The sequence below is a fragment of the Dipodomys merriami genome, unplaced genomic scaffold (assembly GCF_024711535.1).
Source record: "Dipodomys merriami isolate MVZ:Mamm:240054 unplaced genomic scaffold, mDipMer1.0.p SCAF_21, whole genome shotgun sequence".
NCBI lineage: Eukaryota > Metazoa > Chordata > Mammalia > Rodentia > Heteromyidae > Dipodomys > Dipodomys merriami.
This window is the reverse complement of record NW_027203493.1, coordinates 15,473,054-15,499,538: the sequence shown is the minus strand read 5'-3', so window position 1 is coordinate 15,499,538 and position 26,485 is coordinate 15,473,054. Positions and strand designations below refer to the sequence as shown.

At 44.5% G+C, this 26,485-nt stretch overlaps 1 protein-coding gene across 4 annotated transcripts in view; it reads left to right on the top strand.

The window, feature by feature from the left end:
• Ldlrad3 (low density lipoprotein receptor class A domain containing 3) overlaps window positions 1–26,485 on the top strand; it is a 247,230-nt gene that overhangs the window by 6,236 nt on the left and 214,509 nt on the right. The window contains exon 2 of one of the 4 annotated variants that reach the window (XM_070032585.1): window positions 15,002–15,065. The exons of 1 other annotated variant lie outside the window; for it this stretch is intronic. In XM_070032585.1, coding sequence (XP_069888686.1) covers window positions 15,032–15,065 — 34 coding nt within the window. In that variant the 5' untranslated portion in view covers window positions 15,002–15,031. Of the gene's footprint in view, window positions 1–2,650; window positions 2,809–14,911; window positions 15,066–26,485 lie in introns of those variants that run through there. 2 more of the 4 variants (XM_070032582.1, XM_070032583.1) reach the window with 2 other exon arrangements.

Below are 26,485 nucleotides of genomic sequence, written 5' to 3'. Positions count from 1 at the left end.
AGGAGGCTGAGAACTGAAGATTACCACTTTTTGTTTTTGTTTTTGTTTTTTTTTTATTGTAGAAGTGATGTACAAAGGGGTTACAGTTACATAAGTGAGGTAATGAGCACATTTCTTTTGAACAGTGTCACCCCTTCCCTTACTTTCTCCCCGTTTTTCTTTTTCTTTTCTTTTATCTTTTTTGTCAGTTGTGGAGTCTGAACTCTGGGCCTGGGCACTGTTCCTCAGCTCTTTAGCTCAAGTACAGCACTCTACCACTTGAGCCATAGCACCACTTTTGGCTTTTTCTGCTTATGTGGTGCTGAGGAATTGAACCCAGGGCCTCATGCATGCAAGGCAAGCACTCTACCACTGAGCCACCTTCCCAGCCCCTCTCCCAGTTTTCAACATAGTATCTAGTATCACTGCTGCATTTGTTCACCCTTTGTCCCACTATTTCTGTACCCCCCCTTACCCTCCTTCAAACAGATAAGCTTATAAAAAAAAGCCAAAAATACAAAAAACAAAATTAACAACAAAGAAAAAACCCTCTTATTTCCACTTCTTGGAGTTCATTTTGAAAAATATCATTTTGTATGACCGTATGCACATAGTGAAGATCACCAGCAAAAAACAGAAAGCAAAAGTATGGCTCAAGTGTTTAGAGTGCCAGTCTTGAGCAATAAGAGGACCAGGCTCCGAGTTCAAGCCCCCATATGAAAACCCACAAACATATACACATATACATAGATGCAATATAGTCCCACTGTCCCCTCATTTTACTTGCCACGGCTTCTCATCGACAATTGTTCTAATTGTGTGAATGCTCAAATTTTGTCTCCCCCCGCCCCCAGCCCCTTACAAAGCCCTTTGGGGCTGGATTCTTTCCCTTAGCTTGCCTTTGAGATTCTTCCATATTTTTTTTTTTTGTTTTTTCCTTTTTAGACAGTTGTAGGACCTGGGTGCTGTCTGAAAACATTTTTGCTCAGGGGTAGTGCTCTGCCACTTTAAGCCACAGGGCCACTTCTGGTTTTCTGGTGGTTAATTGGCCATAAGAATTTCGTGTACTTTCTTGCTGAGGCTGGCTTTAAACCACCATCTCAGATCTCAGCCTCTTGAGTACTACAATTATAAGCGTGAACCACGGTGCCTGGCTTCATCCATATTTTTTTAAGGTTTTATTTTTTTATTTTATTTTTATTGTGAAAATACTGTACAGAGGGGTTACCATTACATGGGCAAGATAATGAGTACATTTCTTATCAAGTATTGTAGCCTCCTCCTTTGTTTCCCCTTCCCATCCCTTCCCTGACCCCTTCATCCATATTTTTTATTTTTATTTTTTGGGTCCAGTTGTGGGGCCTGAACTCTGGGCCTGGGCACTGTCCCTTAGCTCTTCAGCTCAAAGCTAGCGCTCTACCACTTGAGCCACAGCGCCACTTCCAGCTTTTTTCTTTTTGCTTATGTGGTGCTGGGGAATCGAACCAGGGCCTCATGCATGCAAGGCAAGCGCTCTACCACTGAGCCACCTTCCTAGCCCCTCATCCATATTTTTTTTATGCACCAACATACTATCATTTGTTTATCCATTAGTCAACGAACAGTTGAGTTGTCTTACAGCTTTTATCAGTTAAAGTATTAGAACTGAGCACAGGTGGTTCTTACCTGTAATCCTAGCTACTCAGGAGACTGAGATCTGAGGATCCTGATTCAAAGCCAGCCTGGGCAGACAAATCTGTGATACTCTCATTTCCAAATTAACCACCAGACAGCTGTCAGTGGGGCTGTGACTCAAGTGGTAGAGCGCTAGCCTCAAGTGTAAAAGCTAAGTGAATATCTTCTGGCTCAGAGTTCAAGTCCCAGTATGAGTACAAAAGAAAAAAAAAGCCACCCTCATACAGCGCCACACAAATGCATTTTTTTTTTCTGTTTGAGGGTGAGTGAGGGTGCAGCTCAGAAGCAGGACGCACACTCCTCTCGGTCCCATCCTTGGAGACTTGCCCCAGGGCTTGTCTGCACAGCCCCAGGCGCACAGAAGCAGCCGCGCTTTTTGTTTTTTGCATCTAGGTGTCTGCCCTTGGCATTTATTTTCCTTTTCTGCAACTCTGTGCCCGAGTGTGCCGCCGGCTAAAGTGGGCACCACGCACGGACCCAACAGCCCCGCGCTCGGCGCTGTCTGCTGGGCGTCGGCGCCCCGGGTCGCGGTGCCCCCGCGGGCCGGACCCGCGCGTCTCCTGCACCGGGGCCCGCGGACCGAGTCCCACTCCGTGTTTTAACGAAGGCTCCTCGCGCGTCTCCCGCAGGCTTCACATAAAAGAAAGTTTGCTCGCCACTAAAAATAAACTTTCTTTTCCTTCTCGGAAGAAACCGGCTCTTTGTTCCAACGTTCCCCCGCTTCCCCCGCAGTTCACACTCTCCTGGGGTGGTGGAGACCTCAAGGTCCGGGGGGGGGTGTCCGAACCCCGCATCCTTCAAGGATGCTCCTCCATCCGGGCAGATTCGAGGTCCTCGCCGTCCAGGTCCGGGAGGACCAAGTGTGGAGGGGAGGGGGGGACACTCGGGGCGCCTCGGGGCCACGCGCCGCTGGCCTGGCAGAACTTGGCGGAGCGCACGGGGCCGGGCAGGGCTGGGCCCGGCCAGGGCGGGGACGTGGGGGGGGGGGGAGGGAGGGAGCGAGGGGGGGCGGGCCGGCGGGAGGGGCGTGGCCGGCGCCGAGGGGCGGGGTCGGCGCGGAGGCCGCGGGGGCAGCGGAGGCGCCGGGGCAGCGGAGCGCCGGCCGCGCCATGTGGCTGCTGGGGCCGCTGTGCCTGCTGCTGAGCAGCGCTGCGGGTGAGTGCGTGGAGGGGGGGGGGTCGCGCGGGTGAACTTCCTTCCCCCCGTCCCCCGGCGCGGGGGCCGCGTTCGGTGCGCTGGGGCTGGCCGCCGCGTTCGGTGCGCTGGGGCCGGCCGTGGGTGTGCGCGGAGGGCGGACCCGGGCTGGCCGGGGCTGGCCGGGACCCCGCGAGGGGCCGCGGCGGGGTGCGCGCCGGGCTATTGTGTGGGCGCGCGCGCGCCGGTGGTGTTGTCCTGGGTCTGTGCGGGCGGGGCTTTGTGTGCAGCCCGGGGCTCCGGGGAGCCGGCGGCCGCCCCGCTTGGGCGTCGCTCCAGTGTCCTGAGTGTGTGTGTGTGTGTGTGTGTGTGTGTGTGTGTGTGTGTGTGTGATCCGAGTGGAGGGAAGGGGAGGAGAGGCCGGGGGTGGGGGGGACGGGACTCTTCTTCCCCGGCGCCTGGGCGCACGGAGCCGCGCCGGCCTTCCCCTTCCCGAGTCTGGGGCGTGCGCTCTCCAGCCTCAGTTTCTTCCCCACCATCGCACGCGCGCAGCAGCCCGAGTAGTAGCACCGCCCGCTTCGTGCCATTCCCCCCTGGGACTCTGGCTTGTTTTGGACGTCAGGAGAAGAAGCCGGACTGGACCTGGGAATGATTAGTTCTGATCCTGGGGCGCCGACCGCCTTTATTTCAGTGTTGTGCCTCGGGGCATCGTGACCTGCCAGGGTAGGAGGTTGGGGAGGGCCTGGAAGAGGGCCTGGGGCTTCACCCTGGGCTGGGTAGTCTGGGCATCGTACACTTAGTGCATCCTGAAGGGCTGAGGGGGGGGGGGGAGGAGCTGCGTCTCTCCATCCCTTCCACCCAGGCCTCCTGCTGTTCCTAGGAACTTTTCTGCTGATGTGGACACACTCAGAATTCCAGCCTGGAGCCCTTCCCCTTCGCCACAGCTGTCAGCCACCCCTCCTTGTCTAGTCGACCTTGGCCCCTTGGTGTTTATTTCTGGGCAGCTGATGCCCAAGAAAGTGGGTGACAGGGCTCAGTGAATTTTCTTGGGCAGAAAACTTGCTTGCTTGGCTGATGTGCCATTCACATGTCTAATTTATGTCTGAGTTTTCCAAGTGCTTCTAGCAACTTGGTTAATGAGGTGTCTGCTGCTTGTGCTCTTGGGTAAGTTGAGACCCACTTCTGATCTGTCCTCTGCTTTAAGGGAAGTCCTTTAAAGGGAAGTCCCCCCCTCCTATTCCTCTTAAGTATCTGCAGGTCAGTCCCCCTCCACCCATGACATCATCCTCATCCTTCTGAAAGTCCATTTAACTGTCTGTGGGTTTCCTGGGCTTCTAGCAAGGAGCTAGGCCTCTTGTGGCTGCTGTGGGCTTAAAACCATGTCTGTTCTTTTTCTGTCCTTCTGGACTTTTAGGCCACCTTCGGGTAGCATTGAATGGATATGACCCGTGTGGAGGCTGTGAGAGCAGGTCCAGGGCATCTCAGAGATAAAGACCTACTTGGATTCACAAACTCAATTCACATAACCTTGGATTGCCTGTAGTGATACCCAGGTCTGGAAGCAAGATCTTGTGTGTCCAGCAGCTTGAGGGGCATCTCCCTGTTGTACTGTGGGGTTGACTGGATTGAGTCTCTGTTCCTGGAAGAGGTTGTAAAGTTAATGCATCCTTCCTGGTCTGCAGTTGTGATTTAGTGTGTGTATGTACATAAAACCAGAGCCCAAATAAGTACAATAGCTGAGGGCCAGCTGCTTGCATTTGTCACATGTCCCTAGCTACTCAGGAGACTGAGATATGAGGATTGTAGTTTGAAGCCAGCCCTTGCAAGAAAGTCTGGGAGACTCGTCTCTAATTAGCCACCAAAGGGGCTAGAAGTAGACCTGTGGCTCAAGTGGTTGAGCACTAGCCCTAAGCAAAAAAGCTAAGGGACAGCACTCAGTCCCTGAATTCAAGCCCCAGTACTGGCACCAACAAACAAACAACAACAAAACAAAAAAAACAAAAAAAAAGAAACCCGGTATAATAGTCACAGTGGAGGCAAATAGGGGAAATGGGGGAACAGTTGTGGCCTTTGGATTACCTATAAGGTTGCTGTGTGTTAGAAACCATTATGTGGTTTAGGTATTTTTCATGTTACAAGAAGCATGGTCTTATATGCATGAATCCCATTTCCACGATCTGGATTAGTCATTTTTCCAGCTGGATCAGGTGCGTTCCATCTCCATCCCTCATCCTCTACTTCCTTCCTCTTCTGGGAAGTTGATAAAAACCAGAGAGGTTGTACAAGTCAGGACTGAGATTTCTGCCTTCTTTTGATAGTCTGCGAACAAAACATCTGTGAACTAAACCCAGGGTCAGAATTGAACCAGAGTCTAAGCCTTTGTAGGGCTAGAAGAACAATTTGAAGATACTTTGTTGTACAGGAACCTTCTCAGACTCTGTGTGTGTGTGTGTGTGTGTGTGTGTGTGTGTGTGTGTGTGTGTGTGTGTGTGTGTGTGTGTGTGTGTGTGTGTGTGTGTGTGTGTGTGTGTGTGTGTGTCCCTTTGTTTTTACTGTTTTGTTAGGGAAGAAAAGCATTGATTTGGGCTGCTATTATTTTTTAATGTATCCTGCTAGACACTCAGTCCATGTTACTCGGCATGATGTCTAGCAATGTGGCCCCTGAATGGTTGTGGGGTTTATTGCTGGAATCTTGAGGCAGTTGTTTGTGGTAGTGGCCATTCCAGATGGGTGGGTGGTCTCCCTTTTGACCTTTGCTGAGACTTCTTAACCTCTCCTGCCTGTCAGTGAAGGGACTTCCAAGATTGTAGGTAATGACCTTTTCTCCTGGAAAGATCTGCTTCCATGGCATGAGGGTGGATGTTATTTATTTTTAACTAGCTGAGGAGCTAGCTCCCCACAGCCTAGCCAGCCTAGATGAGGCTACACTGAAGTACAAATAAACATACCTTCTTGCTTTTCATCTTCAAAGAACTTCTACTGGAGCTCCCTACTGGGCTGTTAGGTGTTTTTTCCTGACAGCCCACTGAGCCTTGTACCTTGGTTCCAGTGTGGTAGCAACAGGGGTGTGGAACATGGTTATTTCTGGGTCTTGAAAACCCAGATCCCTTTTGGTCAAAGTTGCTGGGTCTGTTTTTAGTGGGCCTGTGTCATCACCTTTGTAACTGTAGAGAATTGGGAGGATTCAGAACACATATGATTCAATAATTCTGAATGAAAAACTTGGCCTTATGGCCTTGTGCATGGCAGATGATTCATGGTGCACCTCCTGTGTGTGAGGTATTTTGTTTGCCAGGAGTAACCATGATCTCCTTGACTTTTGTTTGTTTGTTTGTTTCTTTTTTTTGGGTCCGGTCATGGGGCCTGAACTCTGGGCCTGAGTGCTGTCCCTCAGCTCTTCAGCTCAAGGCTAGCGCTCTACCACTTGAGCCACAGCGCCACTTCCAACTTTTTTCTTTTTGCTTATGTGGTGCTGAGGAATCGAACCCAGGGTCTCAAGCATGCAAGGCAAGCACTCTACCACTGAGCCACCTTCCTAGCCCCTGATCTCCTTGACTTTTTCCTAAGGAGATCATGTGGTAGGATGTCCTAAAGTTCAAGAGATCAATAACTTCCAGGACATTACAGGAAGGTCTGAAGCTTTCTGCTTGTCCTGTCCTTCCCCCCACCCCCTCCTCCCATCGCCATTCCCAGTGCCTGTGCCTCTCCTCCCAGGAATTTTTGTGAATGAATCCAGTTCTCATGGTCAACCATTTATGAATCCTTGTTTAGCAAATCTGCTCCTTTTGAGGTCTCTGTTCTGAATATATCCAGAAGAATCATCAGCTTTCTCTGGAGATGCAGTGGTGTTTGGAGCATATAAATTAAATCTCAACCTTTGAGTGAAGATGATATCAGTATATTTCTCCTTTTTTTTTTTTTTTTCCAATCCTGGGACTTGAACTCAGAACCTGGGTGCTATGCTTGAGCTTTTTGCTTTTTTGCTTAAGGCTGTCGCTCCACTACTTGAGCCACAGCTCTTTTTTTAAATTTTGTTTTGTTTTGTTTTTTTGTCGGTGGTGGGGCTTGAACTCTGGGCCTGGGCGTTGTTCCTCAGCTCTTCAGCTCAAGGCGAGCGCTCTACCACTTGAGCTACAGCGCCACTTCTGGTTTTCTGGTGGTTTATTGGAGATAGGAGTCTCACGGATTTTCCTGCCCGGGCTGGCTTTGAACTACGATCCTCAGATCTCACTCAGCCTCCTGAGTAGCTAGGATTACAGGCGTGAGCCACCAGCGCCCGGCTCTCTTTTTTTTTTTTTTTTTAAATGTTTTGTCTTAATGTGAAATATCTGCCTGGGCTGGCTTAAGACTGTGATCTTCAGATCTCAGCCTCTCAAGTAGTTAGGATTACAGGAGCCACTGGTGCCTTGCCATTTTTCTCTTTCCTTATATGTTTCTCATATGGTTATTATATTTTATAAATACAAATTATGAAATACTGTTAGATGCATCTTAGAGTGATGGACTGTTTTTAGATTTAGATGGACTGTATTTAGATTTGGGAAATCCCCAGGGACAGACCTATTTTTGGTGGTTGAGTTTTCTTGTTTGTTCTCTTTCCCTCTTTCTTTGTTTTAGGGATATTTTGGAACTGCTTGGGGCATCCTAACATAATTTTTTTCCCCACAGTGCCTCTACCTAATAACCAGGGAAGAGATTATTTTAAGATGGTGCCTTTTGTGTTCATGTATGTGTATGTCTGTGCGTGTATGCGTGCGTGTGTGCATGTTCATGCTTTCTTTCCATCGTGATGGTTGTAAAAGTCTACTTGCTTGGATGCAGGGGAGTATTCTTAAAGGAGTTTGCTGGGAGAGCAGCCAGGTACTTTGAAGATGCAACATTTGCTTGTCACATCATTTGCTTGATGTTTAAATTGCTTCCCGTGTCAGTAGACTCTTGAGGCAGGGTGGCTGCTCAGTCAGAGGGACAGCAAATCTTTATTTGCAGGAGGATTGTGAACGTTTCTGTTGCGAAGGTAACTATAGGAATGGCGTTAGTCAGGTTCAACGTTTCTTAGCCTTGGTGCTGTTGACATTTTGGACTGGATTATTTTTTGTTGTTCCGGGGCGGAGGGGGGGGCAGGGGGAAGGGGGTCTGTCCTATGCTGCCTTAATGTTACATTTTCTGTAGCATCACTATCTCTAGATGTGACAACCAACAATGTATAGATATTGCTATCTCTGCTCTAGTTGGGAAACCCTTGTGTGGTGAGAGCAGGCTGCTTTGCCTTCCACCTTGAGTATTGACTGCTCATTCTAAAACTATATGTTTATGTAGTCATTGGATGGCTTTTGGACAACAGCTTTATTACGGTCATTTGTGTGTATAAATACTTATTTTATGCATGTATGTATTATGTGTGTGTATGTGCGTATACACATTTGTCTCAGTGTCCTCAGGGATTGGTTCCAGGACCTACCTCAAGGAACAAAATCCATGGTTTCTCAAGTCCTTTTCTATAAAATGGTGTGTTATTTGTATATAACCTACGCAAATTCTCTTGTATACTTAACCCCATCTCCAGATTACTTAAAATACTTAATACATGCTGTGTTGTTTATGGAATAATGGTGAGGAAAGTCTGCACATCCTTACTACAGATGCAGTTTTCTTCCCAAATACTGTTGTTCTGCAGTGGTCCATGGACCAGAGTCCCATGGACCTGCAACCTGTAGATGGATACAGAGAGCAGGCTGTGTCTGCCCTAGTTAGGTTTTGCTTTCCTTGGCTCCTAATCCTACTACCCTGTAAAGTGCTTGCATCCTGCAATCTTTCTGTTGGTGTCTAGAAGAGCAGAGCCACTCAATGAAAGGCCATCTAGACCTTACTTTGTTGTACTGTTTGTGAATTAACAAATCATGAATTAGCAAATAGTTACATACATTATACAGAAATCAGACCAAATAGAAATATAACAAAGAAGTATTAAAACCTTCCCTTGTCTCCCTTCCCCTAAGTAGCTACTATTAACTGACTGGTAAACATTAGCTTAGCCTGAAGATGGATTTATATGTAAATACATATACACACAGAGGATATAACTTCATGACCTCATACCTGTTTATAGTTTGTTTCTTGCATTTTAGCTATGGTATTTCATCAGTTCTGCTTTGAGCTGCATGGAGGGGTCACCTGATCCAGTTGTTGACTTGTCGGACATTCTAGAACGTTCAGTAGCTTCTCTCATTTGTGTTTGTTTCTTGGTTTGGGGAAAGCATTACTTTTACCTCCATGTTAGATGCCTACCATGACAAAGTTTCAGATGTTGTTAATATCTTTAGTTTCTTACAGTGCTTGGCTTTTGCCTTGCAAGAAAGTATGGAATTAATGTCATTTCTTTGGGTAATAGATACTTGTTAGGAAGTTTATTCTGCTTCCATGCAATAATTTTTCATTTCAATGCTGTATTTTATTGTCACCATTAAAAAGACATTCTAAATAGAAGGTATATTCAACCTGGCCTCACCAACAATGTTCAGAATTTGGCACAAGTGGAAACATCAAGTTTACCCTGAGATCACCAGTGACTAATCAGTCTTACCCTGCAGTGTGCTAGCAGAAAGATGCTATTAGTCATTAGGTACAGCTTGATGTGATAGCTGTGATATATCTTTTTAAAAAGATTTTTTTGTGTACACCCCTAGGGCTTGAACTCAGGCCTGGGTGCTGACCCCTTGGCCACCTTTGCTCAAGCCTAGTTCTCGATCTACCACTCAAGCCACAACTCTATTTTCACCTTTTTAGATGTTTAATTGGAAATAAGAACCACACAGGCTTTCCTGCCTAAGCTGGTTTTGAACCACAATCCTCAGATCTGTCTCCTGAGTAGCTAGGATTACAGATTTGAGCCAGGGGAGCCCAGCTAAGACATTTCCTGAACATCTTTCTTCCAGTCCTTGTATTTCTAGTCGTTCTTTTAAAAACAGCTTTAAGACACATCTTTCCAAAGCTGGAAGTGTGGCCTAGCAAGCATGAGGATCTACACTCAAACCCTAGTACTGCAAATCCAAACAAAACCAAATGAAACGTATCTTTCCAGTACATGCAGTCTACTCAGGTGGGTAGTGTTCTGTGCCTTGTTACCAATGAGGAAACTAAAAGTGAAGTTGTTGTTCCCAGCCTTTAGCCAGTGAAATGATTGTGGAATCAATGCTCAGGCTTGTACATCCTTCACCTCTACTCATAACTGCAGACCCTGCTGCCTTGGGAGAAGGAAGTGCCCTGCATAGCTTGTGCTAGAGACTTACATTGTTGCGGGGCGCTGGTGGTGCTGGTGGCCTGCAATCCTAGCTACTTAGGAGGCTGAGATCTGAGGATCACAGTTCAAAGCCAGCCCAGGCAGGAAAGTCCATGAGACTCTTATCTCCAATTAACCACCAGAAAACCAGAAGTGGTGCTATGGCTCAAGTGGTAGAGTGCTTGCCTTGACCTGAAGAGCATAAGGACAGAGCCCAGGCCCAGAGTTCAAACCCTATGACCAACCAAAGGGGGGGGGGAGTGAGGAGAACTCCATTACTGGATAGTGAGTTTAATTCTGACTCTGCCTGTTGTGTTAGATAACATTGTTTGCTCTACAGCCATCCCAAATTGTCTGCCAGTGAAGATTCTGTTCTTTGACAGAGGGAAGCTGATGTTCTACTATTCTCCTGGGGTAATGAGTTTGCTGTGATGTGAGTTTAAATTGGCCTTTGCAGAGGTTTGATTTATTAACAGAAATAATGATAACAGTAATGAAGTTATTTTAGCACTTCAAGACTTGTCTTTAAATATTCCTTTGAAGGAAATGTTTTACTGGAATACCAGTGAAAAACAATTTCTTTTTGAACAGTGCTTAGTGACATGGAAAAAGACCCACTACTTGGAAAAAAAAAACAAACAAACAAAAAAACTCTTGAAGTAGATTTTTCTAGACCCAAATAGAATATTGATAGTAATTTCTTGTATACAAAGAGAAATTAAAAAGTTGAAAATAATCTCTCTCTGACCCTCAGCTTCAAATGGCATGATTTATGAATGGGGGAACTTGGTTTTGAACTGATGATTGATTTCGTTTACAGTGGCAGATAAAGATTTAATGCAATGCTTCAGAAAGATGCTGGAAGTCATTGGCCCTGTCTGATACTTCAAGCCATAGAGCTCCTGAGGACATGGTGCCTTTGAGAAAGGAGATTGCTTCAAGTCATAGGCAGAACAGAATGAATTTTAGGATTTTAAACTTTCCCTCCTGAGATCTTTCTAGAGAACCAAGCACTAGAGACTCCTTTTAATGAGTGATCTTGATAGCAAGAGCCCAATGATAAGTCAGATGAACTCTCTGGTGCTCAAATCCAACTGTGAGTTTTTGACAGACAAATGGTACAGTGTGAGGCCGAGACTGTCTATGTTCTGAAGAGTGACCACAGAGAGGGAGGACCTCCTTTTAGCTTACTCTGGAATAGGTCACTGGTTTCCGGAGCAGGAGGGATGTGGAGGGTATGAATAACTCGATTTAGGAGACTTGCAAACCCAAGGTGCCAGTCCAGAAGTAGTGGGTACACTCATGTATGTGTTGGCATAGATAGATGAAAGTATGAAGGCTGTTTCATTTTATTACATTAGAAATCCCTGCTCATGATTGTAAGGCCCAGAGAGGGTAGTGTTGGGGATAATGTGAGTGTGTTGTTTCTGATGCTGTTATTGGAGCATTTTCCTTCAGCATTAGCCCTGAATCAGAGCACTGTTCTCCAGGGGTCATTACACAAACTGGAAATGGCTGAAAAAATGAGCCCTAGTCACACTTGCAGTTCCACAGCCAGTTGAAGCCCCTTGATTGGTTTGGAAAGTTCTAAATTTAACTTCCTTCTTCATTATAAAAATGAAATGAAGGTGTTTGGGGAAGATGGAAAAGTGATGAACAACACAGGGAATTCATTTCATCAGAACTAAAGCCATAAAATAAAGAAAGGTCGATGCTAAGAGAAAACAGAACAGAACAGGATGGACTAAGGTGTTTCCAAAGCAGGTTTGTGAAAACGTTGTTGTAGGTGTGACTAAAAATTGTGATACTGGTCTGTGAGTCCAGCTGGCTGGAACCAAGGGAGAAGTAGAGAGTAGCAAGGCATGAGGATGACTGTAGTAAAAGACTTGAAATTACAAGAGTGACTTTTGCATCTGGAATATCCTAGATTATTGGAAGATGCAATGGATCTTGTAAATATTGTTGAGAAAGTATGAACATGGATTGAGCCTATGATAGTCAGCAGTAATGTAGTAGGATTAAGATTTAGCCTTCTTCAGATTCATTTATGTTACCTACATTGTGATGGCATACAAGGAGAGCTAATAGACACAGAAAATAGAAGGCTGTTCTTTTTTTTTTTTTTAAATAAAAACTATTACCAGAGCAGTGATAACCAGAAATTAAATATGACCAATCATCAAATATACACTCAGAGAAAGGAACACCATGCTGAATCTATGGCAGTAATGTTGGTATGTTTTGAAAGTGCCCATGAAGTGGACATCTGAAGCAATCCTGAACATAGTGCAGGTCTTCAAGGCAGGGAGGATCTCTGGCCTTCTCTGATGTCTACATTATTTGCTGCCACCTGCCTCAGTGCTTCCCATGGTGTCAGCCACTCAGTGGGGTTTCCTATAAGTCACCTACAGGAAGTATTAGAAGGATCCCTGCAGATAGTAACTGTGACTTGAAGATTAGGAACCAAAGGGAGAGTCAGGTGAAGCCCTGGTGACACTTGCACACATGTTCACTGCTGCATTATTCACCATCACCAAGTTATGGACACAGTCCAGATGCTCCTCAGTGGATGAATGGATCAAGAAAGTGTGATACACACACACACACACACACACACACACACACTCATACACACAAAATGGAATTTTACTCATCCATCAGGAAGGATGATATGATGTCATTCAATGAGAATTGGATGGACCTGGAAAAAATTATGTTAATTGAAGAAAGGCATGGAGAGACAATGGAACATGTTTTCTCTTTCAGATGTGGAAGTTAGATCTAAATTACAAATATCTATACAAATATATAAGGGCCATATGTATATATATACATATATATTCACATATACATATATACAAATGTATAAACCTAAGTATAGTATATGCAGCAAGAATGCCAATGGTATAACTTTTTTTTTTTGCCAGTTGTGGGGACTGAACTCTGGTCCTGGGCACTGTCCCTCAGTTCTTCAGCTCAAGGCTAGTACTCTACCACTTGAGCTACAGCACCACTTCTGTCTTTTTCTGCTTATGTGGTGCTGAGGAATCGAACCCAGGGCCTCATGCATGGAAGGCAAGCACTCTACCACTGAGCCACCTTCCCAGCCCGGTATAAGTCTTTTGAAGAACTAGTCTATAGTTAACAAAATGAATACAAGGAAGCTGGAGCCTGTGTTGTAGGGTAGCAGATGAATAGAGAGGAAAAGGGTGGGGAATACAGTCATAATATTCAAAGCGCATATGTGAAAATGGAACTAGGTAAACTGAGAGTAAGAGTTGAATCAGGAGAGATTGGGGGAGAATTATGAGAGGGATGACGTAGATCAAAATACATTACATTTTCACAAACTGGCATGTTGACACCCCTTTGTATGACTACCTAAAAAATAAATAAAGATAATTAAACATAGGTAAATAAATGAATAAAAGAGATTTTCCTGGCCCAAGCTAACTTTGCCTTTGATGACAAATTATTTCCCTCCCCAAATTCTGGAACAGACTCATTCATCTCCAAAGACTTACAGAGATCTTCACAAGAGACAACCTTGGCTTAAAAAGACAAAGAAAAAGAGGCCTTAAATAGGAAAATGGATTATAGTGATTTCAAACCTGGTGATAAAACACACACACACACACACACAGACACACACACACACACACACACACACACACACACACATTGTGAGACCAGAATGTGGCAAAAACCAAGGCTTCTAACAGGTTAATGAAAGCTGCTGTGTGTCTTAATTTTGCTTGAAGGGCCTTCACATAGTGTACTAAGTGAATAGGAGAACCTACTAAGAGGAGGAAATGAAATTCTATTTTATAAAGTATTAGTGTTGAAAAAGAAATACTCTGCTAGGTGTTGGTGGTTCATGTCTGTAATCCTAGCTACTCAGCAGGCTTATATCTGAGGATTGAGATTCAAAGCCAGCCTTGGGCAGGAAAGTCTGGGAGACTCTTAACTCCACTAAACTGTCAAAAAAAATAAAGCTGAAAGTGGAGCTGTGGCTCAAGTGATAGAGCACTTTTTGCCTTGCACAAAAAGAAGCTCAGAGATAGTACCGAGGCCTTGAGTTCAAGTAAATAAATACTACAAAACTTAATCTTCTGGTCTAGTTTTAAAGGAAATAGCAGGACGCTGGAAGCTCATGCCTGTAATCCTAGCTACTCAGGAGGCTGAGAGCTGAGCATCCTTGTATGAAGCTAGCCCAGGCAGAAAAGTCCCTGTGAGATTCTTATCTGCAATTAACCACTCAAAAACCAGAAGTGGTGCCATGGCTCAAGTGGTAGAGTGCTAGCCTTGAGCACAAAAAGTTTCAGGGATAGCACCCAGGCCCTGAGTTCAAGCCCTGCAACTGATAAAAAAAAGGGATTAAAATATTCACTAGTGAAACCACGCACAAATGATTCTAGCCAGGAAGCACCTCAGTTAATATAATCTTTTTGGGAAAGAAAGGGAGAGATAAATACAGCAGTTATAACACTAATCCAGAACTACTCTTTTAGTTGAACCAAAAAACCCCTGTCTTTTCTAATAAGTACTATGCACCAACCAGTTGCACCACTGGTGTTCCTCTTCTTTTCTTTATAGGAGACATAGTAAAATAAATAAATAAATAAAACAACCACAGAAACAAAAACACAGGCAATAGAAATAGACTACAAAGTTAGGAAGTAAAATCCACTGTACATGGGCTATTTTATGGTGTCCAGTAAGTATTGAGATGAACAAAATAGAGCTGCTAAAACTTTACAACTTAGGGAGGAGGGGAGTGGAATGGGAGGGAAAGTGGGAGAAAACAAGGAAGGGGGAAACACTGTTCCACAAGACATGTACTCATTTCATTACCTTACTTATGTTACTGTAACCCCTCTGTCCCTGTACACCACCTTTTCAATAAAATAAAATACTTTTTTTTTTTTTTTTAAAAAGGTGCATTGAACCAGATGTCTGACCATTTATATGAAAAACGGAAAGGATTGCGAATATCACAGAAGTATGTGGCAGGTGTTCCAAGTTAGTGCCCAGAAGATTAAAATATTTAGAGATTACATAGATTTGATGGATTAAAAAAAAAAGTTGCTGGGAATAGGTGAGTGCTAGAAGCTAAAGGGCCTTTCCCCACTACACCCACTACCTTTGTCTGCAGTGGTGTTGGGTTATAAAAGTTTCTTCACTGATGAGTGGAGAAGGAAGTCAGATGGTTCCTGAGGAGAGAAATGTATTTTTGTTTCTATAGAGCATGAAACATTTACATTATTTCAATAATAAGGACACCCTTCCCAGGCTGAGTACATTGTGTTCTGTTTTAAGATGATGTCCTATGGATTACTGGGTAGATAGAGCTTTGCTACTCCGGCCATGTTTACTGACCCAGAGCATCTGCACGGCCTGGGTCAGAATCGATATATTAACATGTCATATGTGTGCACAGGAAAGTTGCAGAAAGTCCTGATGTGGGGACTAAGGACACAGGCTTTGGAGAGCCAGCCCAGCTTCAGGTCCCAGCCCTCATAGTAAGCTTGACGGAGATTCTTAAAAGTTTTCAGTTCTCTTCCCCCAACTCCCCATATTCATCTATAACTAAGGAGAATAATGGTTCTCACCACGTAGAATATTCTAAATATGATAATGCATGCAAAGCATCTAGTCTTCCTCATTACTCGCTAGATATTACTTTTTGTTAGTGTCAATCAGATTTGTTATAAAATGTTTGACAAAAAGTAGGGTCACAGTAACTTACAGTACTATTTAGCATAGAGACTATTAGCACACTGGTTCTGTTATTTATTTGACTTTCCATGGTTTTGGTCATACAGGGACTGTAATTTCATGCCTTGTCCCTTTTTTTTTTTTAATGTTGTGTTGTTATTTCTGTATGCTAAGCTGATCTGGCAGAACAGATAAAAGCCATGTGTTGCTTAGTAATGGGGCCACTTCTGAGAAAGGCCTTAGTAGCTGAGTGCATCCTGTGCAGTGCACTTACACAAACCTGAGTGCATCCTGTGTAGTGTGTGTCAATCACTGCATTTCTTCTTTCTTTTTCTTCTTGTCCCATCCCCTTCTTCCCCCTCGTCCCCTCCTGTTCCTCCTCCTTCCTTCCCTCCATTGCTAATTCCTCCCCCCTGCTCCAACTTATCTTCCCCCTCCTCCTCCCCTTGTCCTTCTCCTCCTACGCTTTCTCTTCCTCCCTCTCTATTGCTTCTTCCTCCCCCTCTATTGCTTCTTCCTCCCCTTTCTTCTTCTCTTCCTCTATCACCACCACCACCCTCTCTTCCTCCTCTTCTCCTTTCTTCTTCTTTCTGTACTGGAGTTTGAACTCAAGAGCTCATGCTCTCAACTGGACTTTTCTGCTCAAGGCTTTTGCCCTGTCACCACTACCTTCACTCCCAACTTTTTGCTGGTTAAATGGAGATAAGAGTTTCTTGGATTTGTCTGCTCTGGCTGTTTCAAACCATGATCCTCAGATCTTAGCCTACTAAGTAGCTAGGATTACATGGGTGAGCCACCAGAGCCTAGGGAAGATGTGGATTCTTTTTTTTTTTTTTTTTTTTTTAAATTTTATTTTGTCTTCAAGTAGTTGTACAAAGTAGTTGCCATTCAACAAAGTAGTATATGTGAAAGCAACAAATCCTTATCAGTGTCACCCCTTTCATCTTACCTGTATCCATCCCTACCCTCTCTTGCTTGATTTTCTTATTTATGTAGAGCATACATTGAGTTTTATGACTGCTGATGTGGGTTTTTCATTTTGTTTTTGTCAGTGTGGGGCTTGAACTCATGGTCTGGATGCTGTCCCTGTGCTCTTTTGCTCAAGGCTAGCACTCTACCACAGTGCCACTTCCAGTTTTCTGATGGTTAGTTGAAGGTTAGAATCTCATGGATTTTCTTGCCTGGCCTGGCTTTGAACTGGGATCCTCAGATCTCAGCCTCCTAAACAGCTAGGATCACAGCAGGACCCACCAGCACCTGGCTTTGATGTAGATTCTTGAGACAGTTAAGAGGTGAGGTGCATGAAAGATAGAGGAGGCCTATGCCAGTGTAACATTAGTGCTATTGCACAGGAAAGGTTCATCATCATCATCATCATCATCATCATCATCATCATCATCATTATTATTGTCATGGGACTTGAACTCAGGGCCTGGTCACTATCCCTGAACTTTTTCTCTCCAGGAGCCTTAGCATGTTACCACTTTGTACACAGTACTATTTCCAGTTTTCTGGTGATTAATTGGAGATGAGAGTCTCATGGACTTTCCTAACTGGGCTTGGGTTCAAACTGTGATCTTCAGATCTTAACCTCCTGAGTAGCTAGCATTATAGGCATGAGCTACTGGCTTTGTTTTCTTGTTTTTAAGTGGAAGGGGAACCAGGTTCTCCTAATGTGATAAAAGTGTAGCACATGCACGTGCTGCATAGTGACATTTCAATGAATAGTACACTATCAGGATATCACAGAGGCACCAAATGTCTAGTGATATCGCCATCTTGGTTCTACCATGTCCACAGAAGGACACAATTGCCTAACATTTCTCAGAATGCATCCTTGTCATTAAGTGATACATAGTAAAAGTGGCTGTACAATAAATATTTAAACCAGTAATGGTGGCATATTGTCATCATCAGGAGTTGAGTATTGTATATAATTGCGTGTGCTGTGTCTTTATTATTTAACGGGTACTACAGTAGATTTCCAGAAGGGTCACTGGAAAAACAAGGGTAGATTATCTCTGTGCTACTTGGTAATAGCAAGTTTTCGGCTCCATTTTAACTCCATTTATTAACTGAAATTTGTCCAACCCAGCCAAGCCAATGGTGTCTGTGCATGAGATGACCATACTTGTTCTGTCTGATTGTGCGGATGGTTGTGATGATCCCACAGAATTGTATAGGTGACCCATCTAGTAAGAGAGAGAGAAAACTGGGTGCATGCATTTATATTTTGTATTGTAATATATATATATATATATATATATATTTTTTTTTTTTTTTTTTTTTTTTGGGGTCCGGTCGTGGGGCCTGAACTCTGGGCCTGGGCGCTGTCCCTCAGCTCTTCAGCTCAAGGCTAGCGCTCTACCACTTGAGCCATAGCGCCAATTCTGGCTTTTTTCTTTTTGCTTATGTGGTACTGAGGAATCGAACCCAGGGCCTCAGGCATGCAAGGCAAGTGCTCTACCACTGAGCCACCTTCCCAGCCCCTGTAATAGTATTTTGTGTGGTAAGCAGGCTGTGTCAATATATTAGGAAGAACTTAAAACATAGTTGAGGCCATTTCACATCACTTAATTAAATGGGAGTCCTGAGATTATTTGTGACAGCCTTGTTTATAATGACTCAACACCAAAAGCTGTAACAGAATGCTGTCAGCTAGCAAGTGTCCTGTGGAAGACAGTGAGCCAGAGTGCTCTCCAATAAGACAGTCACTGGCCATGTGTGACCACATTCAGATTAGATGAGAAAACACAGTTTCCCAGCCACCCTGGGCATATTTCAAGTGCCCAGTAGTCCCTGTGGCTCAGGCTGCCATACTGGATAGTGTTGATAGAGAAGGTGTCAGACATTGCAGAACATTCTGATAGCTGGCCAGGAAAAGAGGATCTTGACAGAGCAGGATGGTTTACATGTCCAGTGTGTGCATGTAGGTTAGGTATAAACTGTTCCATGTACCAGAGCCATAGCAATTGTAGGTTAGGTCTAAACTGTTCCATGTACCAGAGGCATAGCAATTCGGCCCCTGGGTGTCAGCATTTACTCAAAGCTGGACGTTTGACCTATGTTAGTGATTTTGTACCCTCCTGCTCTGGAAGGTTCTGTCAAGACTCCTGAGTGTGAGGACAGCCATTGGAGTCTCTATTGCTTTTCTTTTTCCTTTTTTTTGTGTTCCCATATTGGAACTTGAACTCAGGGCCTCATATTCTTCTTGCATGGCTCTTTTGCTCAAGGCTGGTGTTCTACCAACTTGATCCACAGCTCTACTGCTAACTTTTTTACTGGTTGATTGGAGATAGGATTTAGGTTCCCTGGGCTGACTTCAAACCAGGATCCTCAGATTTCATTCTCCTGAATAGTTAGGGTGATAGGTGTGAGCTACTGGCGCCTAGCCCTTTTATTGCTTTTTGTTTTAAAGCCTATGGCCTAGTGTTGGACCTTCAGGTCTTCCAAACTTTTATTCTGACCCCCTTTTCCATCTGTTAATTTTCCTTTGCATTTAATGGCAGTAATTGTAAAGAGCTGGAAAAGAAGCCACCTTGCCTTCTCCTTCCCTCATCTTGATAAGGAAATGTAACCTACAAGATAGAAACAGACAGGAGGAAACATTTGCAAACACATCCTCTTTTTAATTTTCAGACACTCTTGTACACCTTATAAGAACCAGACCTTCCCCTCCCCGCCAGCATCCACCCCCTCCAGTATTTGCCCTCCCTCCATCTAGGGCTAGAGTGGGATAAACTGACACAAACAAAGATGGCCAACTGTAGAGGTCCCGTATTTCTTGTTTGACAGATGATTCTAGCTGGTTTGACTGGGGAGGAAGGTGGTTTCCCAGCCAGTTTTCTTCCAGACAGTACAGCCGTGTGGAATGGGTGCTATCTGTTTTCACTGTGTTAGTGAAGGTAGAGGCTGTTTGCAGACAGTGTCTCAGGGAAGTTTCCTACTCTTACCCTTCAAAATCTGGCTAGTCAACCTCCTTTTCTAGAAAATTCTCCTTCCAGATTCAGTACCCATCACAGTTAGCTTTCAGCTAACTGCTTCTACTTCATATTCACTCATGTTGTTCATGCAGCATTGCAGTTTGTTCTTGCTTCTCTATTCAGCCCACACTATTAAACCCTGATGGTTGTGAGAGTAGTGTAAGCGCTTTGAAGTGTATACTTTTTTTTTTGTACTGGTCTTGAAGCTTAAACTGAGGGCTAAAGTGCTGTCCCTGAGCTTTTTAAATTTTTCTTTAGCTCAAGGCTATCACCCTATCACTTGAACCACAACTCTACTTGTGGCTTTTTTGAGAAGTTAATTGGAGATAAGAGTCTCATAGACTTTCTTGCCCTAGCAAGCTTTGAACTGTGATCTTCAGATCTCAGCCTTCCAAGTAGCTAGGATTACAGGTGTGAGCCACTGGTGCCCTGCTGTAATGTGTGTACTTTTCTTTTGGTCACTTGTGGGGCTTGAACTCAGGGCTGAGTTTGTACTTTTTAATGACTTAAAATCTTGCAGTATTCCAAGCATCACTGAAAAGCTAACACTAAGACAAATACTGGTATGTCTATCACATAGGTTCATTGGAGCTAACAGTAGGCATTTAAATTCAGATTTCTTTCTTTTTCAAAAAATTATTTGGAAAGTACTGGGGTTTGAACTCAGGAATTTTTTATTTAAACAATTTCTAAATATAGCAATTTATTGGACACTATGCCTCAGAATGACGGTGGAGTCATTTAACCATAAGGTAATGCTGAGACCTGCATTATGACTGTTCACCATCATAGTTATCTTTTTTCAAATTATTATTATTAGGGAGTTGTACACAGGGCTTACAATTCCATAAGTCAGGTAATGAGCACAATGCTTCTTGGACAACACCACCCTTTCCTTCGCTTTCTTCCATTTACCTCTTCCCATCCTTACGATGGTTCCTTTTCTTTTTTCTCAAAGTAGAATTGCTGATCAAAGGCCTGAGCCAGTGTTGGTGACTTCTGTGTGACGTGGTCTTACCCCTTGAGATGCTTCTTAGGGGTACTTAAGATTGTCCAATTATTCCTTGTCTCTTCCAATGTTTGGAATTCTTCATTAGCTTTTTCTAAGTGGTAACTCACTGTGGTTCTGGTTTGCTATCACCTGATTTCTAGGGAGGGAATATGGCAGGAGTTAACTGTGGGAGCCCTGTGGCTGAGAGCCCTGAGGCCACTGGGCTCTGAAAGCTGAGAGGTTTGGTATGTCAACCCTTAGGTCTGGGCAGTGAGGTCTCACTTGACCCCAGAGAAGAATATTCCCCAGTTGCGTGGTCTCAAGGCAGCAGGTCATAGTTCTGTGGCCTTTTCCCTTCATCCCAATGATGTCTCAGTGTGAGGCTGCTGAGCCTCCGGCACTGGCTTGAGTGTGATATATCATGATAAGAACTACTTAGCAGCAGGAGACCTCACTGGGCCTTGTCTCTCATGGAGGTGTGGGGAACAGACGGTTCAGGCAGTCATTGGTCCAGATCCTGCCTGTGAGACCCTGTGTCACTGAGCCACTCAGTCTCTGAGCACTTTTCATACAAATTAGTGCTGGGCTCCCAGCATTCTGAGGAGCAAGAATAAGGTTGTAGTGCAGGTTGGGTGCTTATCTTAGCACTAGTACTTAGCGAACACATGTCACTTGCTTGCTCTTCCTTGCTCCAAGACTAGCTTTCAGGCTGGAGGCACCATGGACAGCAGATTCTCCAGAGTGGCAGGATAGTCAGATAAAGTTATATTGAATGACTTTATGAGTTTCTACTTCATGACAGTTCAGTTGTGCTTTAGCTTATATAGCTGACCATGTTAAAGATTTTGGAGTTGTTTTTTTTTTTTTTAAGTTAGTATCAGCCTTTGCACTCAGGGCCTTGCACTTGCATAGCTGGTGGTCTACTACTTGAACCATGCTTCCAACCTGGCTTTTGCTAGTTAATTGGAGATAGAGTCTTTCAGCCTTTTCTGCCCTCACTGTCTTTGAACAACAATCCTCCAGACCTCAGTCTCTTGATTAGCTAAGATTACTGGTGTGAGCCACTGGTCCCTGGCCTAGGATTTTGGATTTTTTTTTCTAAGAGCATTTTCAGAATAAAAACCCACTGCTACTGTAATCCCATTTGTACACTTAAAATACCAATGAAAGGGCTGGGAGAGTGGATCACTGGTAGTGCTTGCCTTGCATGCATGAGGCCCTGGGTTCGATTCCTCAGCACCACATAAACAGAAAAAGCTGGAAGTGGTGCTGTGGCTCAAGTAGTAGAGCACTAGCCTTGAGCCCAAGAGCTGAGGGACAGCCCAGAGTTCAGACCCCATGACTGACACACACATACACACACACACAAAATACCAATGAAGCCTTGAGTTGAAGAGCTGAGAGACAGCGCCCAGCCCCAGAGTTCAGGCCCACAACTGACAAAAAAAATACCAATGAAGAATTAATACACAGACACAGACACAGACACAGACACACACAGACACACACAGACACACAGACACAGACACACACACACACATACACACACACGCACACACACACACACTCTCAAAAGTCTTGGTCCTGAAAATTCAAATCATCAGCCATAAACTTGAAATTCTTTTTTGTTTTTTGTTGACTGGGACACTATCCCCTGGGCTCTTTTTTGTTCAAGGCTAGCTCTCTACCACTTTGAGCCACAGCACCACTTCTGGTTTTCTGGTGGTTAATTGGAGATAAGAGTCTCATGGACTTTCCTGACTGGCTGGGCTGGCTTTGAACTGTGATCCTCACATCTCAGCCTCCTGAGTAGGTAGGATTACAGGCGTGAGCCACCAGTGCCCAGCTAAATTTGGTTTTTAGGACTCTTCGTTTTGACACTGTCTTAAAAAACAACAAACAACAAAAAACAGCCACAATTGTATTTCTTCAGTTTCCCTCCTTCCTGAGATGTCCTGCCCTCTGCCTTCGTCATCTTTTTAAAACACATTCAAATAGTCCATTCCCTTTTGGTGGCTTTGGAGCTTGAATTTGAAGTTGTCCATGAGCTCTGGAGGATGGACAATCTCCTTCATGGTCAAGGACTCATTGCAGGGCAGTGCCAAGGACTCCAGAAACAGAGTCCTGAGAATTCATGATATATTCTGGGTTTGCTTCTCCTCGAAATGGCTCAACTAAGCCTGTTTTTTAAAAATTATTCTTTTTTTATTGTAAAAATGTTGTACAGAGGGGTTACAGTTACATGAGTAGGGTAATGAGTACATTTCATAGCGAGCATTGTTACCTCCTTAACTAAGCCTGTTTTTATCTCTGTGGAAAGTCCTGTTTTATATCCTTGCTTTCAGATTGAGGAGGAGGGCACACATTCTCTGTGGGGTCCGCCATGAAGATTGAGTAGATGATAATGTATGATAATGTTCCACATGTTTGTTCCACGCTGGCTTTGGGGGGCTTGCAGCTGCTTTGGCGGGGCAGGTGTGGGGAGGCTCCTGAATTTCCTGGGCTTTCTGGAGCTCCAGCACATGCACCAATTCTCACAGTGTCCAAGTGTCAGAGACTCTGAAATTAGAAATGTCCTTTTTCTCTAAATGTATTTAGGGGAAAGTAGGCTGATGGGTCTCTTTCCATTTAAATTTCATAGATTGGAGAGAGAAAGAGGATGGGGACAGAAGGAGAGAAATGAAAATCTCTTTAGACTTGAATTATTTGCATGCATATATAGGACACACAAAAAAGGACATTTAACAGATTAAGAACTCAACATGGACAAGTGGCTGGTTTTTATAAAAATAAATAGTATTGATGCCACCCCAAAATGGTGCTCGGAGTAAAAATATGATGGTAATATGGTAAAGATTCAAGTTAGAATTTTGACATAATCTAAATACTATAGTGATGGGGGAATGGGAAGAAAATAGAGTTACAAAGTGACATACAGTTGGAACCAGGGAAGCCGTTCCCTAAGGACAATGGATTTAAATTGCCTTGGATTCATTTTTTTTTTTTTCAACACTAGGGGTTGAATTCAGGATTGCATGCTTATTCACCTTGCTCATTCAGCTTGCTTGCTCAGCTGGTGTTCTGCCACTTGAACCATGCCTCCAGCCTGGCTGGTTACTTTATAGATGGAGTCTCAGAACTTTATATGCAGGCTGGTTTTGAACCTCGATCCTCAGATTTCAGCTTCCTGTTTAACTAGGATTACAGGCATAGGATTACTTCCCATATGCATTGTCTCCAATTTTGGTATGAACATATTAGTGTGTGTGTGTGTGTGTGTGTGTGTATGTGTGTGTGTGTGTGTGTGTGTACATGCACACTCAGAGAAAGAAATGTTATTTGGAGGTCTGCACACCCTATCCATTTTTCTGTGGCCTATATCACTGGGGTTTAGAACAATTACTTATCATTTTTTCCTTACTTGTAAGACAGTGAGTGTGCCTGGGTATTCAGTTTTCCCCTGACCTTAAGTCATAAAGAATTGGTCGGGAGGGGAAAACTATACCTGTGGGTCTCAGAGGAAGACTGCACAGTGAGTGCTGAGTGATGGCTCAGGCTGATCCTGGGGATGGACTCAGCGTATGCAGTGGGCTTAGAGAATTGCATGTGTTACTTTTGCTGGCAGCAGAGGACAAGGAGAGTAAAGCTAGAGAGGACATAGTCTACAATGAAGATTCCCCCCACTCACCGGGTACTCACTGTATCCCAGGCCTGAGAGAAGTGCTTTATACATGTGCTTCTGTTGAAGCTCTGAAGACCCCTAAGACGAAGAGGCTGTCATGATCATGACTTGCCAGGCCTTGGGCAAGCGCTAGGCTAGGCTGTGCACCCTTGCCTGTTGCAGGGCCTGCCCCTGCTCTGTGGTGGGTGTTGTTAAAGACATCGGTGTTGGGATGTCTCTGGCTTGATTGGTGCTATATTTTGAGAGCCTGAGGCGGGCTTCCTCTGAGGAGGTTCTGGGTGTCCAAGGCTTGGCTTAGGCTGTCAGATTCAGGCTAGAGGCAAGCAGAGAGGAAAGTGGATTTGGAGACCTATGGGAGCAATTTCATTTGAAAGATGAGAGCAGAATCTGCTCTTAGAATAGACTGGACTTGAGGAATAGAACTGAGGGAGCAATAGGGTCAAGCTTAACCATCTCTAGACTTGGAGATTATGGACTAGTAAAATAATAAAAGATGAAGGCCCTCCAGTCCTTTTCTGGTAGGTCAGGAAGGCCAATTCCAGATTTCAGAGTAATCTCAAAACTTGGGTTCCTGACAGTGGATCACCTACTTTCTTTCTTTTTTTTTTTTTTTGGTTGGTCATGGGACTTGAACTCCAGGCCTGGGCGCTGTCCCTGAGCTCTTCAGCTCAAGGCTAGAACTCTACCACTTGAGCCACAGTGCCACTTCCTGATCACCTACTTTTATTTGATTAAATAAGGCAATGAAACAAATTCCCTTTATTATACCAAGACCATTTGATAAAAGAAATCATGTTTTAATATGGAACACAAATAGTGGTCATCCTCAGAATAAAGGCTGGCTCTGTGATTAGGTCTAAGAGTGGCTGGTGGTAATTGTTCCTTCATCTTCTCTTGTGGCTGATGGGAGAAGATGTTGCCCAGGCCAGGATGTTCTGCTACTCATGTGGGTCCTGCTGGAAGACATTCTTCTGACCGGTGGCTGACTGGGAACAAGAGGCCCTAAGCAGGTGGGAGGTTGTGGGTAATGGTTTTAGGTATGTGAGCAGTTAGGATTTCAGTGGGGGTTTTCTGTATAGACAGATGCACTGGGGCAGGGGGACTCTTAGGAAGCTAGGAATGCTGAAAAATGCTGGAGACAGGAGGAAGAGAACAGAGAGGATGTGGATGTAACATTTATTAAGCACCTGCCAGCGGTGCATGGAAGGGGAGATAACCCTCATAATGGAGTCTTTGGGGCTGGGAAGAGTATTGATTCTTGACATAGATGGGGAGACTCAAGTGTGGGGTGTTTAATGTAACTAAGTCTCCTTACAATCCCTTCACAAAATTGGTGTTCCAGCCATCTCTGGCCCATTGTTCTAGCTCTTCTCATGGGTTTCTGACTCAATGCTGGCAAGGGATGGGCTGTCTTGAAACCTTTTCAGAGGTGCATTTAATTAATTTATTTAGAGTAGTGGTAATGACGTGTTCAGGAGTTTTTTGGTTGCTTCACTGTGACTGATGCAGTTGCTTTGGTTCCGCATTGGTGGCCTCATCCCTTGGCGACTGGCGGGTGCAGAAATAGTCCTGCAGAGATCTCTATTCTATGAAATGCTGAGATGCTCCTGCAAAGATCTCTGTCCTATGAAGAGTTCTCCCCTGAGTTCATTGCAGGTGGACAGCTCAGCCACGTGCTCTTACATGCAGTGCTATAATTTATATGCCTCCCTGAAGGGGTTGGTTAAAACTGAAGGCTCTCCCTTGGGACCCTGAGGCTCAGACATGGAAAAGAAGACCACCTGATGCTGCCAACATGGCTCTGCTTCTCAGTGGAGTCCCCCCCAGTCCCCCCACCCCAGCCACTGAAGCGCCTCAGGGAGCCTCCTTGAAAACTCATAATGGAATCTTTGAACGGCTGCCCGAGGATACTCTGCACATTTCCAGTCATTTTTCTCTTGTAATGGACGCTCTGACTGACTCGTTGGTTAATGGGTCCCAGGTTCTCCAGGCCACTTAACTTCCTAATTTTCAAGCAAGCATGATCCTTGGGGAAAATTCATTGGGCA